Source organism: Sapajus apella, unplaced genomic scaffold (assembly GCF_009761245.1).
Source record: "Sapajus apella isolate SASKATOON/1434 unplaced genomic scaffold, GSC_monkey_1.0 scaffold6, whole genome shotgun sequence".
Classification (NCBI taxonomy): domain Eukaryota; kingdom Metazoa; phylum Chordata; class Mammalia; order Primates; family Cebidae; genus Sapajus; species Sapajus apella.
In genome coordinates this window covers 149,660-162,036 of record NW_022436946.1, presented here as the reverse complement: position 1 = coordinate 162,036, position 12,377 = coordinate 149,660, and the positions used below count along the sequence as shown (strand labels likewise).

Sequence of the window (12,377 nt, the reverse complement as noted above, 5' to 3'; positions counted from 1 at the left end):
GCAGAGAGAGTGAGCGTCTAGGGGAAAAAACAAAAAACACCGGAGAGTGTTGGGGTGGGGGAAAGACCCCAAACACTGTGACAGCAAGAGGGTTTCCTGCAGGGCTGGGTTGCCAGAGCATGGACTTCTCTTCCTGGGCAGTGGCCTCTGTCTGTGGAGGAACCATGGGTCACCAATGTGTCCATCTCCCCACTCTGCCCAGGCCTATACATACGTTGGTCAGCACAGGACCTTGCCAGGGAGGTGCCAGGCCTGCTACAGGAGGAAAGGCCTAGATGGCAGGATCTTCAGCAGCAGCCCAGGTGGACTGCGGGAGGTGGGAGAGTGGGGGAGGGCGCCCTGAGAATGCTGGAGCATGGCACAGTGGGTAGGGTGTAGTCAACATTGGAGAAACAATAGGTTCCCTGGAACGTGCCTCTCATCTGCTAGTAGGTTGCCCTTGGGAGGTTGCAAAAAGAATGACTCACACCGAATGAAACCAAAACCCAGCTCTTACGTGACAGGTTGTAGAAGATGGAACAAAAGGCTGAGAGAAGTGCCCATGCCAGAGTGGCTGCAGCATGAAAATCCAGAACACCTGAGACACCACTTGGAGATGACACCCTAGGGTACGGGGCACTCTTCACTGAGACACTGTAATCTCCTCATCTGGGGTCAGCAACCTAGGACATGGTCCGAATCTATTCGCCCCTCATTTCCAGGTTGCCATTGCCTGCTGCTGTTCTACAAAGGGACAGGACTAGATACAGAAACGGAGGACCCAAAGTCTGCAAAGACCACAGGGCATCCTTCCTCCCTTTCTAGAAAGAGTTTCCTGACCTCTGTCTACACAGTGACTAATCTCTATGATGCTGGCTCCCCAGTAGGAAGGACAGGAGGGTCTGGGCCCCAAGAGCAGAAGTGGGCATCTCTACTCACCAGAGTTCCCAGGGTCATCCTGGAGGAAACGGCGCTTCCCATCCCCCCTGCACAGGTTCTGTGGGGAGCTTGGGCTGTGTTTGCTGATGCATGACCTCAGGCAAGCGGCAGAAGGTGCCACGTGGTGTAGGAGGTGGTGAGGGCCCCTTCATGGATGGGGAGACCTCTGGGGTGACCAACTGGGCTGAGGTGGGGAGTGAAAGGATGTGACCTGGGTGGTGGCAGTGGGTGGCGATGGGAGGGGTGGGAAGTGTCTGCTGAGCCTCTGGGTGCAAGTGAGTGTCTGCAGGACAGCGCAGGGGAAAATTGAAGAACAGGGAGCCCTGGGGGTGCTGGAGGGTTTGTGTGGTGGAGAACGGGTGTGAACAGAGCAGGTCTGTGTCTGGTGGGGGTGTCTGTGATCCTGTACCTGCGGAACCCCCTTCATCCCTGTCCTGACCCCAGCTCGGGTTCCGGGGCTCTGGTTTCTGCTTCCTGAGGGCGGGTGGGACTGCCAGACTGCACAAGGGATTTCCGCCCCACCTCGCCCTCTGCAGCTCTCTGGCCCCTCCACCCTCCTGAGGTTCCTTTCCAGCCTCCTCTCTGCCATGCTGGAGGCCGGGAAAAAAGCAGCAGTGGGGAGTGGACCCGGCAAGAAGGAGCCGCGGAGCAGAACTGAGCTGGGGCGCAGTCCGGGGAGATCGCGCCGGTCCTTCCAGAAGCCTCACCTGCTCTGAAACTCGCTGCAGTCCAAGGCACCCAGGTTTGGTCCCCGCCCTGCTTAGGCTCCATCCCAGAACTCACCAGCCCTCTCTGCCCGGGACCATCCTGACAGCTGGAGCAGAAGCGTTAGGCACTGGAGCAACGCGGAGCTGGCGGCCGATGCCATTGGGGACCCGGAGCGCTGAAGACTAGTGACTTGGTTGGGGAGCCTGGCAGATGAATCACCTGGGGGCTGAAAGCCGGCTCATAAAGGCTTGCTATCGCCGTTCCCAAAGGCCTTGCGACACCCGCTGTCCCATTGGACCGGAAGCGCAGGGAACTAGAGTCTGGACCCAGTGGACCTACTACCCCGGGCTTGCTGGCTGACAGGAATTGCCTGTAGTGTGAAACACAAGCAGGTCTGGCACCTATTCTTCTCCCCTTGGAAGAGACACACTCCCTTAAACACTTTCGGCATTCAGGCGTCTACCCCCTAGAGCTCAGCCAAGTCAACTCTAATTCATTGCATATGCATTTACCCTGCTCCCCCCTTTCTCCCCGGCTTAGGGCTTTCGGAGAGTTGCTGCTTTCTCTGCCAACTTCCCTTCTGGCTGCCTGCCCGAGTCGTTGGCTGCCCGCCCGAGTCGCTGGCTGCCCGCCCGAGTCACTGGCTGGCTGCCTGCCCAGGCCCCAAGCCTGCCATTACGGGCTTCCTTCCATGACCGCCTCATGTAATAATAACAGTATTTTCTTTATTTTTTATTAACCCAATGTGGACACCGATGCACAGAAGGGTGAAGAAAATGCACAGCAGTGTTCAGCGGCGAAGGGGTCTCCCTGCCTTCCCTCTCCCTGCGCTGCGGGGTGACCCGCTCCCTGCCCGGTGCGCAGCCCCATGCCAGGTCCCATCCCCGCGGCGGCTCCCCAAATCCCCGGTGGACGTGGTTATAGCCGGGGTAGGTTGGTTTGTTTGTTTCTTCGTGATGGTCTCGCTCTGCCACCCAGGCTGGAGTGCAGCGGCGCAATCTTCATTCACTGCAACCTCAGCCTTCTAATTCAAGGGATTCTCTTACTTCAGCCTCTGGAGTAGCTGGGACCAAAGGTGCGCGCCACCAAGCCCGGCTAATTTGTGTATTTTAGTGGAGACCGAATTTCATGATGTTCACCAAGCTGATTTCGGACTCCTGGGCTCAAGTGATGAGCCCGTCTCAGCCTCCCAAAGTTCTGAGATGACAGGGGAGAGCCACCCTGCCTGGCCTGGGGCTAGATTTTATTTATTTATTTATTTTTACACACACAGCATTTTTATTAAATATGCTCTGTGAGAAAAAGAACACCCTAAAGTGCCAGATTTCTTGTAAATCTGATAACTTAGTAAATACAATGGTGAAAAAAAAAATCAGAGGAAACATAATTTAAATAATCTTATTAAAGAGCAAGAACATATCTTAATCTTCATATAATAACGCAATCATCAAAATATAGAAGGGAAAGAAATCTCTTTGTAGAAGAATATATTTCAAAGTACACCTGTTGATCATTTCATTTAAAAAATTCTAAACACATGGGCAGTCTCACTCTTACCAATATATGTGTTTAAATCAATGGTAGTAGGGGAATTTAGACTACTCATTCACACTGACATAAAGTGACATTTTTGTTGCACAACAGTATTGCTCACTGGCACTAACAGTGGAAGCTGGAGGAAGTAGATTTCTGGATTCCATTATTAGCAGCAGACATGGACTAATGTTAAAAATTTAGAAAAAAAAATAGGTCCAAGCTGTAGCTACTTCCAAGTAACACATTAACCAAACATTGCCAATTTGTAATGGGCTATAAAAAAACATGAAAATACTCTACATTGAATATTAGCTTTATGTTACTTTTTGTTAAAGATATTCAGTGGGCATATTGTAAATTATATAGGGCATCTATAGAGACCTAAATTAGCAAGTATAATACGAAGCTAACAGGATAGTGTCAATATATCTTGGGATGTTCTAGCCAATGTTTGTCTACAACTATTTGGAAGGAGTCAAATAGCTATATGCACATTCAAAATGAATACTTATAAAAAGAAATCTTAATGTATCAGATATCCACAAACTGAAAAGTGTTACACATGTTATGGGGGAAAGATACTGATAGTTGGCTGAATGACCAATTAATTATACATACCACTTATGAAAAGCTGGGTGATTCAGGTGCAAAAAAAGAACATATATGTACATGTATATCTCTAGTAACATACTACCAACATATATATGTTACATGTCACAGTTAAAGCTGTATTACCAAACTAGGATATGTAAGATATCAATGCAGCTAAAATTAAGTTTTAAGTAAAAAGCTGCTGCTACTTAACAAGAGAGTGAACTTTGGGATTTATTGAAGAATTAGTTCTCATATATAAAAACGTTTGATATTAATAAACAATACTTGTCACCATAAGGTTTTAGACAGTATAGAAACTTACAGAAAAGTGATTTTGGACCACTTTAGTTGGAGGAAGCAAATAAAACTGGATTATGAGTATGAATGCATTTATGATCAAAATTAATACACACAAAAATCAAAACACATTTCACAGCAGAACCTGCAAAAACTTTTGTATTCATCTTTTTTGAACTATAATAAAGAATGAATTAGACTTGTCTTAATAAGACTTTTAAGCAACAATAATTTAATCACGAAGTATCAGCTTGATTATGAATATATTCTATTATCTGTATCAGCTGGTTAATTAACTGTGTTATCCAACACGGCTGACCAGCTCTAGCTAGTATGAACAGGATATTGAATTCTTTAATGAATATATAACTATTTTCAGCATACAAATAATCTCTGGTTTTATACCCACTACATTTTAGAATTCTGTAAACTGTCAGGCATAGAATATGTTTAATGTGGCAGAAAATCATATGAAATGATTATTTTATTCTGTTCAGTCCTTTTCCAATTAAGCATGCAAACACCGTCATAATCATCTTTGGTTTCACTTCTACGAGGTCATCAGGTAATGCATATATCTGGGCACCGATCTTTTGAGCAACTGAAATGGCATATTTAGCATTGTTCAGCTTGTCCTCATCAGATAAGCTTTCTCTCTTGATCATTTCTTGACGAATTGCATTTGGTGCAATGGCGTCTATTAAATCTAGGACAGGTAAACTTGTGCTTATAGATTTATCCTTGAATCTGGAAATAGAAGTATTTTTGTTTGCACTTTTAAGAGTCTGATTGACCCATTTAATAATAATTTCATCATTTACTTTTTCACCCTCTCCAAGATCCGATAACACATTCAATGTGTACCTTCTCATCAGCTGCCATACCAATGCCAGCGTAAGAGTTGAATTCCCTTCATTTAGGTCCTGCGCAGCAATGCCAGCCAAGGAGAATTTGGCCTTGTTCTTCCCAAGTTCCACTGCATAGTTTCAGTTTTCAATCTTCTTCATGTTCCCTCCAAGGGCAGGATAAGGAGGTTTATTGACATGGCTCCAGTTGACTGGCACTTGTATAATCTCATAGAGCTGAAAGATCACTAAAGCATCTGCAAGGTCACTGTACAAATGATTAATGTATGGGTTGACTCCCAAGGAATTCATGCAGTTCTGAAATGTCCTCTCTTCCTTACTCTCTCCTTCCAGTAAATTCATGTCGATGTCATTATTATTCGGCTTGTGCAGGCATGGGTGTGTGTTAAACAGGTTGACCACAAAAGTTAATTAAGTTTAGGATTGCCTGAAACCACATCTGCAGGAGTAACAAACTGCTGATTTTATTAAAGAAGCACCAGGATTTCAGAGGCTTCAAACAATGTATTGTAAACTAAACATTAGTTAAGATGGTAAATTTTATGTTCTACATTTTTACCAAAATTAAACAGCTTTAAAAATTATCTTAAGAATGTGTGTCTTGCTCAGATCTGCGCAATTCGATTGACAAAGACTCTGCTCATTAAAATCGAGGACAGCATTGAGGTCCTTGTCTCTAAAATCACAACCTGTGGGACACCTTGCTGATTTAGAAAGCACATCAGAGAGATTGGCCCTAAGCTCCCCTTAGAATAGCGCCCCCACCAGGTGTGGGGAAGGCCCAGGGGGCTCAGCAGAGCAGGTTCAACTGCCCCCATGGCTCCCCATGCTTCCCAACTGCCAGGGCTTGCTTTTGGCCTGTTCCCCCTGGGCAAGGGCCAACCATCCTTCAAAACTGGGCACAAATACCCCTCCCATGTGTATCTCTCATTTTCCCACAAGAAAGAGCACCATCCTGCTCCATGAGACCAGGATCCACAGAGAGCGCATCTGGATCTCCCTGTGTGATAATTGCTCAGACATTCCTTTGCCTGTCTGCTAGAAGTGTGACATCTTTGAGAATGTCCTAGTCTCAAACTCCTGACCTCAGGTGATCCACCTGCCTGGGCCTCCCAAAGTGCTGGGATTACAGGCATGATCCACCATACCAGGTCTGGGCTAGGTTTTATTACAGAAACAGCAGGCAGGGTTTCAGAGGTTTAAATCAACATATTGTACACTAAGCAATTAATCAAGATGGTAATTTTATGTTCTATGTTTTTACCAATATTAAACAGCTTTGAAAATTACCTTAAAAATTTATGTCTTACTCCGGCTCCACCCAATGCAGATTAGCCAAAAGACTCTGCTCATTAAAATCGAGGCCAGCATTAAGGACCTTGACCCTAAAATCTCAACCTGGAAGACACTTGCTGGTTTAGAAAGCTCCTCAGAGAGATCGGCCCTGAGCGCCCAGTTCAGCAGCCGCCCTCGCCCAGGTCCACAGATGGCACAGAGGGCTCAGCAGAGCAGGTTCAAGTGAAAGTTCGTGGTGGTTCCCAACTGCTACTGCATTATGCTGGCCTGTTCCCCCTGGCCAAAGGGCCAGCCATCCATGAAAGCCAGGCACAAATACCCCCTCCCATGTGTGTCCATCATCTTCCCACAATACAGCACACCCTCCTGCTCCCTGAGACCTGAATCCACAGTGATGGCATCCGGATCTCCCTGTGTGACAACTGCTCATAAAATTTAATTTGTGTGTGTGAGCCTGTGTGTGACAAAGTCTTGCTCTGTCACCAGTCTGGAGTGCAGTGGCAGGATCATGTGTCACTGAAACTTCAGCCTCCTGGGCTCAAGGCTTTCTCCCCCTCAATGTGGGAGAGTAGAGGGCTTGGTAGTCTGAGCCTTCTGCTGAGCCTTCCTCTGGTTGCTGTTTCCTGTGCTCTGGCAGAAGCCTCAGTAGTATTCACACTCCTGACTTTACCATGCCCTGCCCTAGATCAATCCAGGGCTGAGTGGGTCTTGGCTGTGAGTGCAACCAGGCGAGTCATTCTGCCAGGCTTGGGAACTGTGCTACTCGGGAAACTTTTCTCGTCACTCACGCCAAGCCTGTCCCAGATGGGACATACTGTTCCTCCAGCAGCCTCAGCTGGGAACATGTGTAGGGCAGTGTAGCATCTGGGCCGGTGATGATGCACCACCGGCACCACCACATGCACCACATGCACCACCATGGCTTTTCAACTACATTTATTTTTTCTAAAATGGACAAACAGACTAGCAGTGAGTTATGGCAACACTGTTTTCCTTACTAACAGTAGAGATGTGTGTATGCATCAATGCTGGTTTTTAAGACAAATATAAGCCCATAGGCACTCTGCTGCATGCAGAGTCTCTCTCAAAATAACACATTTTGAAGATCTTCCCAGACCCGCACATACAGATTATTTTCCTTTTTATCTCTGCCCGACATTGCATAGAATGACTGCATCACAACAAAGGTAACCAGCGTCCATGGATGAAGATCCAGATGGTCTCCAGTCAGTTACTTTTACAGAAACCAAATGCTGCAGAAACTGTGCCTGCATGAATCCCAATTCAATTGTGTAGGATAAATTTCCAGGTACAGAATTGCTGTGCAAATTAATGCACCTTTAATGTGTCTCATGTCACAGGATGGCGATGCTGGCTACACTCTTGTGTGTGATTGTGAAGACCCAGCTTGGGCAGAGGATGGTGAAACATCGACCATAGAGGGAGAGGAACTGGTACAGGCTTCCTGAAGGACGGGGTGACAGGGCTCATCAAGAGTCAAAAAAATATCCAAGTCTGAGTTAAGAATATATATTCACATGCGTTTGAAATGGGGTAAATACTCCCTGGAAAGATGAGAAGAATCCAATAAAGTTTTGTCCTGGGCATGTGGCCAATGACAGTGGAGCAGGCAGGGGTTGGGGAGCCTTGCACACATGACTTTTATGGTTTTTATCCTGAAACTGGTGAATATATGGAGGTGAAGAAGTAAGGAGGAGTGGCCCCGGGAGCCCTAGGGACGGTCACCGGGTAGGCTGGCCCTGATCTGTTGTGGCCCAAGAGGGTCTGCCGATGCGGGACCCGCCGGCACTGGTCCTAGATATTTACCCAACCGTATTGTCATAGCGGGGATATTGCAGGTGATCGCTGCTTTCAAACACCAATGACTTTCGGGGAAAGTTCCCTCCTGCGGGTTTCACTTTCCACGTGGCAGCGTCTCTCCCAGCTCTGCGCGCTCCTCCCAGGGCGCCCGCTGTCCCCCAGCTCCGACCCGGTCCTGCCCGGTAGAGACCCTGGAGTGGGTGCCCCGCTGCAGGCCCATGTCCCCGGGCCTCCGGGTCCAAAGTCTGCGGAAAAGACGGCCTTTGGAAGACCTGGGAGGACTCAGCAATCGCGGCAAAAAACAGGCGGTTCCCGTATCAAGAGGTTCTAAGAAATGCGGGGCCTCGTGGGGTGAGGAGCCGCAGGTTACTCCTTCATCCTCGTGGGGACTTTGCCACTGGCTCAGTGTGGAGACGTCACAGTTCAGCTCGAATCCCTAGGGTTCCGACAGTGTGACCCCCGCGAGGATCCCCATACTCCTTCACCTGGGGCTGCTGCGGGAGGGCACCCGGGACACACGAGGTCCTGCGTGTCCAGGGTCCCGCAGGGGCTTCCCATTGTCACCTCCCGACCCCGCTGCTCTAGGTCCAGGGCTCCGGGTTTCTCTGCTAGGCGGCCCACTCCCCACCCCCCAGGTTGAACGTTGTGAGGCTCAGAAAACCTTGGGATGGTTGGAAAAGAAGGAACGGAGAGAGGGCAGGAGAAAGGGAGAGGAAGGAAGCCGGTCGGGCCAGAGAACAGGGAGATACCCCAGCCATGAAAAGGGGGAGAGGGTGACAGGCAAACACCCCCTCACTCCAGGGATTCTCCATCTCCTGCTCTCTGCCCTGTAAGGAAAGCCGGCCCACCCCCTCCACCCTCACTGTGTTTGGGGTCAGCCATCCCAGCGGGGTGAATCATCCCCTGAGGGTGCGATTGGCATTTCCATGAGGGCTGTAGACACTGAGCACCTTTTCCTGGGCTCACTGCCATTTGCATTCTTTTTCTGATGCCAGTAGGCAAGGGAAGGTCCCCAAAAGCTGATGCGAACTCGACCCCAGCTGGTGTCAGGCTCTTGACACCACCTGGGGAATTGAATTCAAGGACCAGTAGGAAAATAGAGAAAGGACAGAGATTTATTGCAAAAGGAAAAGTGCACACTCAGGTCAAAAGAGTGCAGGGGAGCTCCAGAGAGAGGCAGGTGCAAGGGCATTTGGGGCTGCCACCTTTCTGGGTTTCTTCAACCAAGGGGTAGAATATTCATGAAAATTCCTGGAAGAAGGAGAGGATTTCTCAGAACTGTGGTGACACCCATTTATACACCAAATATGGGTATTCTCAGAATTGCCAGGACGCTGGTGTGTGTGTGTGTTTAGTTTGTTAATGAGCATATAATAAGGTCCTAGAGGAAGCCGAGGTCAAATCCAGGATCTTGTTGGGTCTGCACATTCTTAGCCAGCTTGGTCCACACCCTGTCTTGTAGGGTCTTATCAGCCTACAAGATATTTTTCTGCAGATATTTCACCAGATTCCTTTTGCTGCTCACCTGAAACCGCTGCCTAAAATTTTCTCTTCTTTTGCGGCCACACTGTGTTACACCTGTCTCATTTGGAGAAACATGTATTCAAATTCTTATCATATATTTAAATTCTTTTTTTTTTTTTGCTTAACAATGTTGAGTTGCAAGAATTCGTTATATATTCAGGATACCAGTCCCTTACCAGATATATGATTTTCAAATATTTTCTCCATTTTTAAAGCTTTTTAACTTCTAAATGGAGTGTTTTTTTTTTTTTTTGAAGCACAGAAGTTTTACATTTGCATGAAATGAAATTAAACCACCTTTTATTTTGCCATTTGCGCTAAGGCACACAGTACTTAAGGAGCCTTTGCAAATCCAGGTCACAAAAATTTACTGCTCTATTTTCTTCTGAGACTCTCATAGTCTCATATGTTAGGTGGACATCTGCCATTCATCTAGAGCTACTTTCTGTGTGTGCTGGAAGGAAGGACCCGCCTCATTCTTCTGCATGCGGCACCCAGTGGTCCCAGCACCATTCACTGTAGTGTAGGATGCACCTGCCCCTCCTCCTGTCCCTCCCTCCTGCACTTGGCATCAGAACTGCAGCCTGCTGAATGGTTCTCCCGGGGTTTCCACCAATGAAATCCCTCATGTGAATCCCATGGAGGCACTTGCTCCTCAGAGGACCTGGACTAAGGAGTGGATTCACCAGAGGAAATTAGATTTCATGAGATGGAAACTAATGAGAATACTAACACTCAGCAAGCCCTCTCATTCATCAAATATGAAAAATTGCATTATTTGGTCATTTGGTTCCAACAACTCTTCTGTCAGCTTAGCTTATTTGGGTTTAAATTTTTTTTTATTACTTCTGCTGTTGCTATTGTTTTCTTTGAGACAGGCTCTCATTCTGTCTCTCAGTTTGGAATGCAGTGGCACCACCACGACTCACTGTGACCTCAAACTCCCAGGCTCAAGTGACCCTCCCACCTCAGCCTCCTAAGGTGCTGGAACTAAAGTCAAATGCTAGTACACTTGATCAATTTTCTGAAATTTTCTGTACAGATAGTCTTTCACCATGTTGCCACCGCTGATCTCCAACTCCCAGCCTCAAGTGATCCTCTGGCACTGGCCTGCCAACGTTCTGAGATTACAGGCGTAAGCCACCTCTCCTGGCCCAAAAAGTTGTTGCTTTTTAGTTTTTACTTTTCACATGGTTGTATGACATTATGTAGTTTTAAAAATTCTGCATAAGTCATTTGGGCAATGTCATAGAATAAAATGTTTTCTTCAGACACAATTTCCTAAAAATAGAAGTGCCATGAAAATGTTGTGCATTTTGTCAAATCTTGAAGTTTCAGATGTTGAGGGTGATTCCGAGCTCTTGTTTTGGTTGACACAATAATCCATAAAAACAAGTAAAGCGCCCCCTCTGATCTGGAGGGGCAAGGAGGTGAAAGCATTGAAAAGCCAAAGTGAGAGCCTCTTCTGTAGACATGACCCTGCCTAAATATCTCACGCCCTATAAAAGAGGGTCCTGAACTCCCCGCTTCTCCAGAGCCCCACACAGCACGTGAAGCACTCTCTGGCTGTCTCTGCAAGTGGCTCAACAGCTCCTGCTGGTCTTCATGGGGCTGTGGAGGCTCCAGGTTCCCAAGGCCCAGGGGCTGTCTTGCTCACTGGGTCCCACCACGGGTGCACCCCACCATGGGTGGTGGAGGAGACCAGGTGTAGCTGCTCCTGCCCCTACTCTTCTCCTGACCGGCCAGTCTTAATAGGAGAATGGACTACGGATGAGTGAAGCCATGGAGATTGATACTGGAAAGAACAGAAACAAAGACCTTTGTCCAGTCCCCCAAATTATAAGGATTCCTTTCTGAATTCTAGTAGCTCTGATGTAGTCTGATGATTGGATTCCTCCCATGTGTCTTAAATCCTATCCTATGGCAGTCACTGTGCTAGGTGCTGGGATTTCAGGTGGGTGACTGATGTGTCTGGTCCTCAAGGCACTTAGATCCAGGAATAGAAACAAACACCCATGTGGCGGCTGCTGCCCATGTGATGTTCTCAAGGTGGTTGGGGCTATCAGAGGGCAGAAGTGGGGGTGACTCATTCTTCCTGGGGAGTTGCATGGAGACTTCTTGGTAGGTGGCATTTCAGACTGTTCTTGTAGGAATAGTAAGAATGGAGGGCTGATGGCCCCACAGGGTCGTGGGGTGAGACTTATGCTGTGCTGAGGCACAGGATTCGAGAAATAAAGAGACAGGACACAGAAGTAAAAGGAAAACCCAGCTGGCCTCCAGGGGCCACGCCACTTTGAGCAGAGTCAGGAGAGGCCCTGAATGTCCAGAAGCATGTGTATTTATTGTGTATAGGTTAGGGCGCAGGGCAGTGAGTGAAATCATTTTTAAGGATAGTGATAGTGTTGCGAGCAATAAAACAAAGGGTCCACCCCCATTAGGTCACCTAGACTAGGAGGTGGACAGTGTGCAGCAAACGGACCATTCCCATCAAGGCAAAGGCCGTGTGCAGTAACGGGCCCACCCCGATTAGGTCGCCGAGGCTTGAAGGTGGGTTGTGCGCAGTGAAGAGGGTGCAGTGTGCAATACTTCTATCTATGGGCAAACTACTCCTAAGAAGATTTATGGGGGGATTCTTTAAGTCACACAACAGTGACAGAGCTGTCAGTGTTACCACCACCTGCTGGCAGCTTCCAGTGAGTTCTATGGGAAGATGCTTTTCGAGCAGCACAGTAGCAAGAGCTGATCAAGTTCACAGTCACCAAGGTGGATTGCCGGTCTGAGGGCAGCCTTCCACAAGAACTGGAGCAAGGTCCTACA

General features: G+C 47.8%; 1 protein-coding gene and 1 pseudogene across 2 annotated transcripts in view; both read right to left on the bottom strand.

Moving 5' to 3' along the window:
• Positions 1-1,786, bottom strand: part of LOC116548968 (UL16-binding protein 2-like) — a 222,595-nt gene extending 220,809 nt beyond the window's left edge. Inside the window, 3 exon segments of the mRNA XM_032274431.1 lie at positions 919-1,013; positions 1,099-1,201; positions 1,702-1,786. Of these exon segments, the coding sequence (XP_032130322.1) occupies positions 919-1,013; positions 1,099-1,201; positions 1,702-1,786 (283 nt within the window).
• A 2,664-nt stretch (positions 1,787-4,450) lies between these two features.
• On the bottom strand, positions 4,451-5,276 carry LOC116549132 (annotated as a pseudogene). The gene has a single exon (XR_004267714.1). The product of XR_004267714.1 is annotated as a plastin-1 pseudogene (transcript).
• Between the last annotated feature and the right edge of the window lie 7,101 nt (positions 5,277-12,377).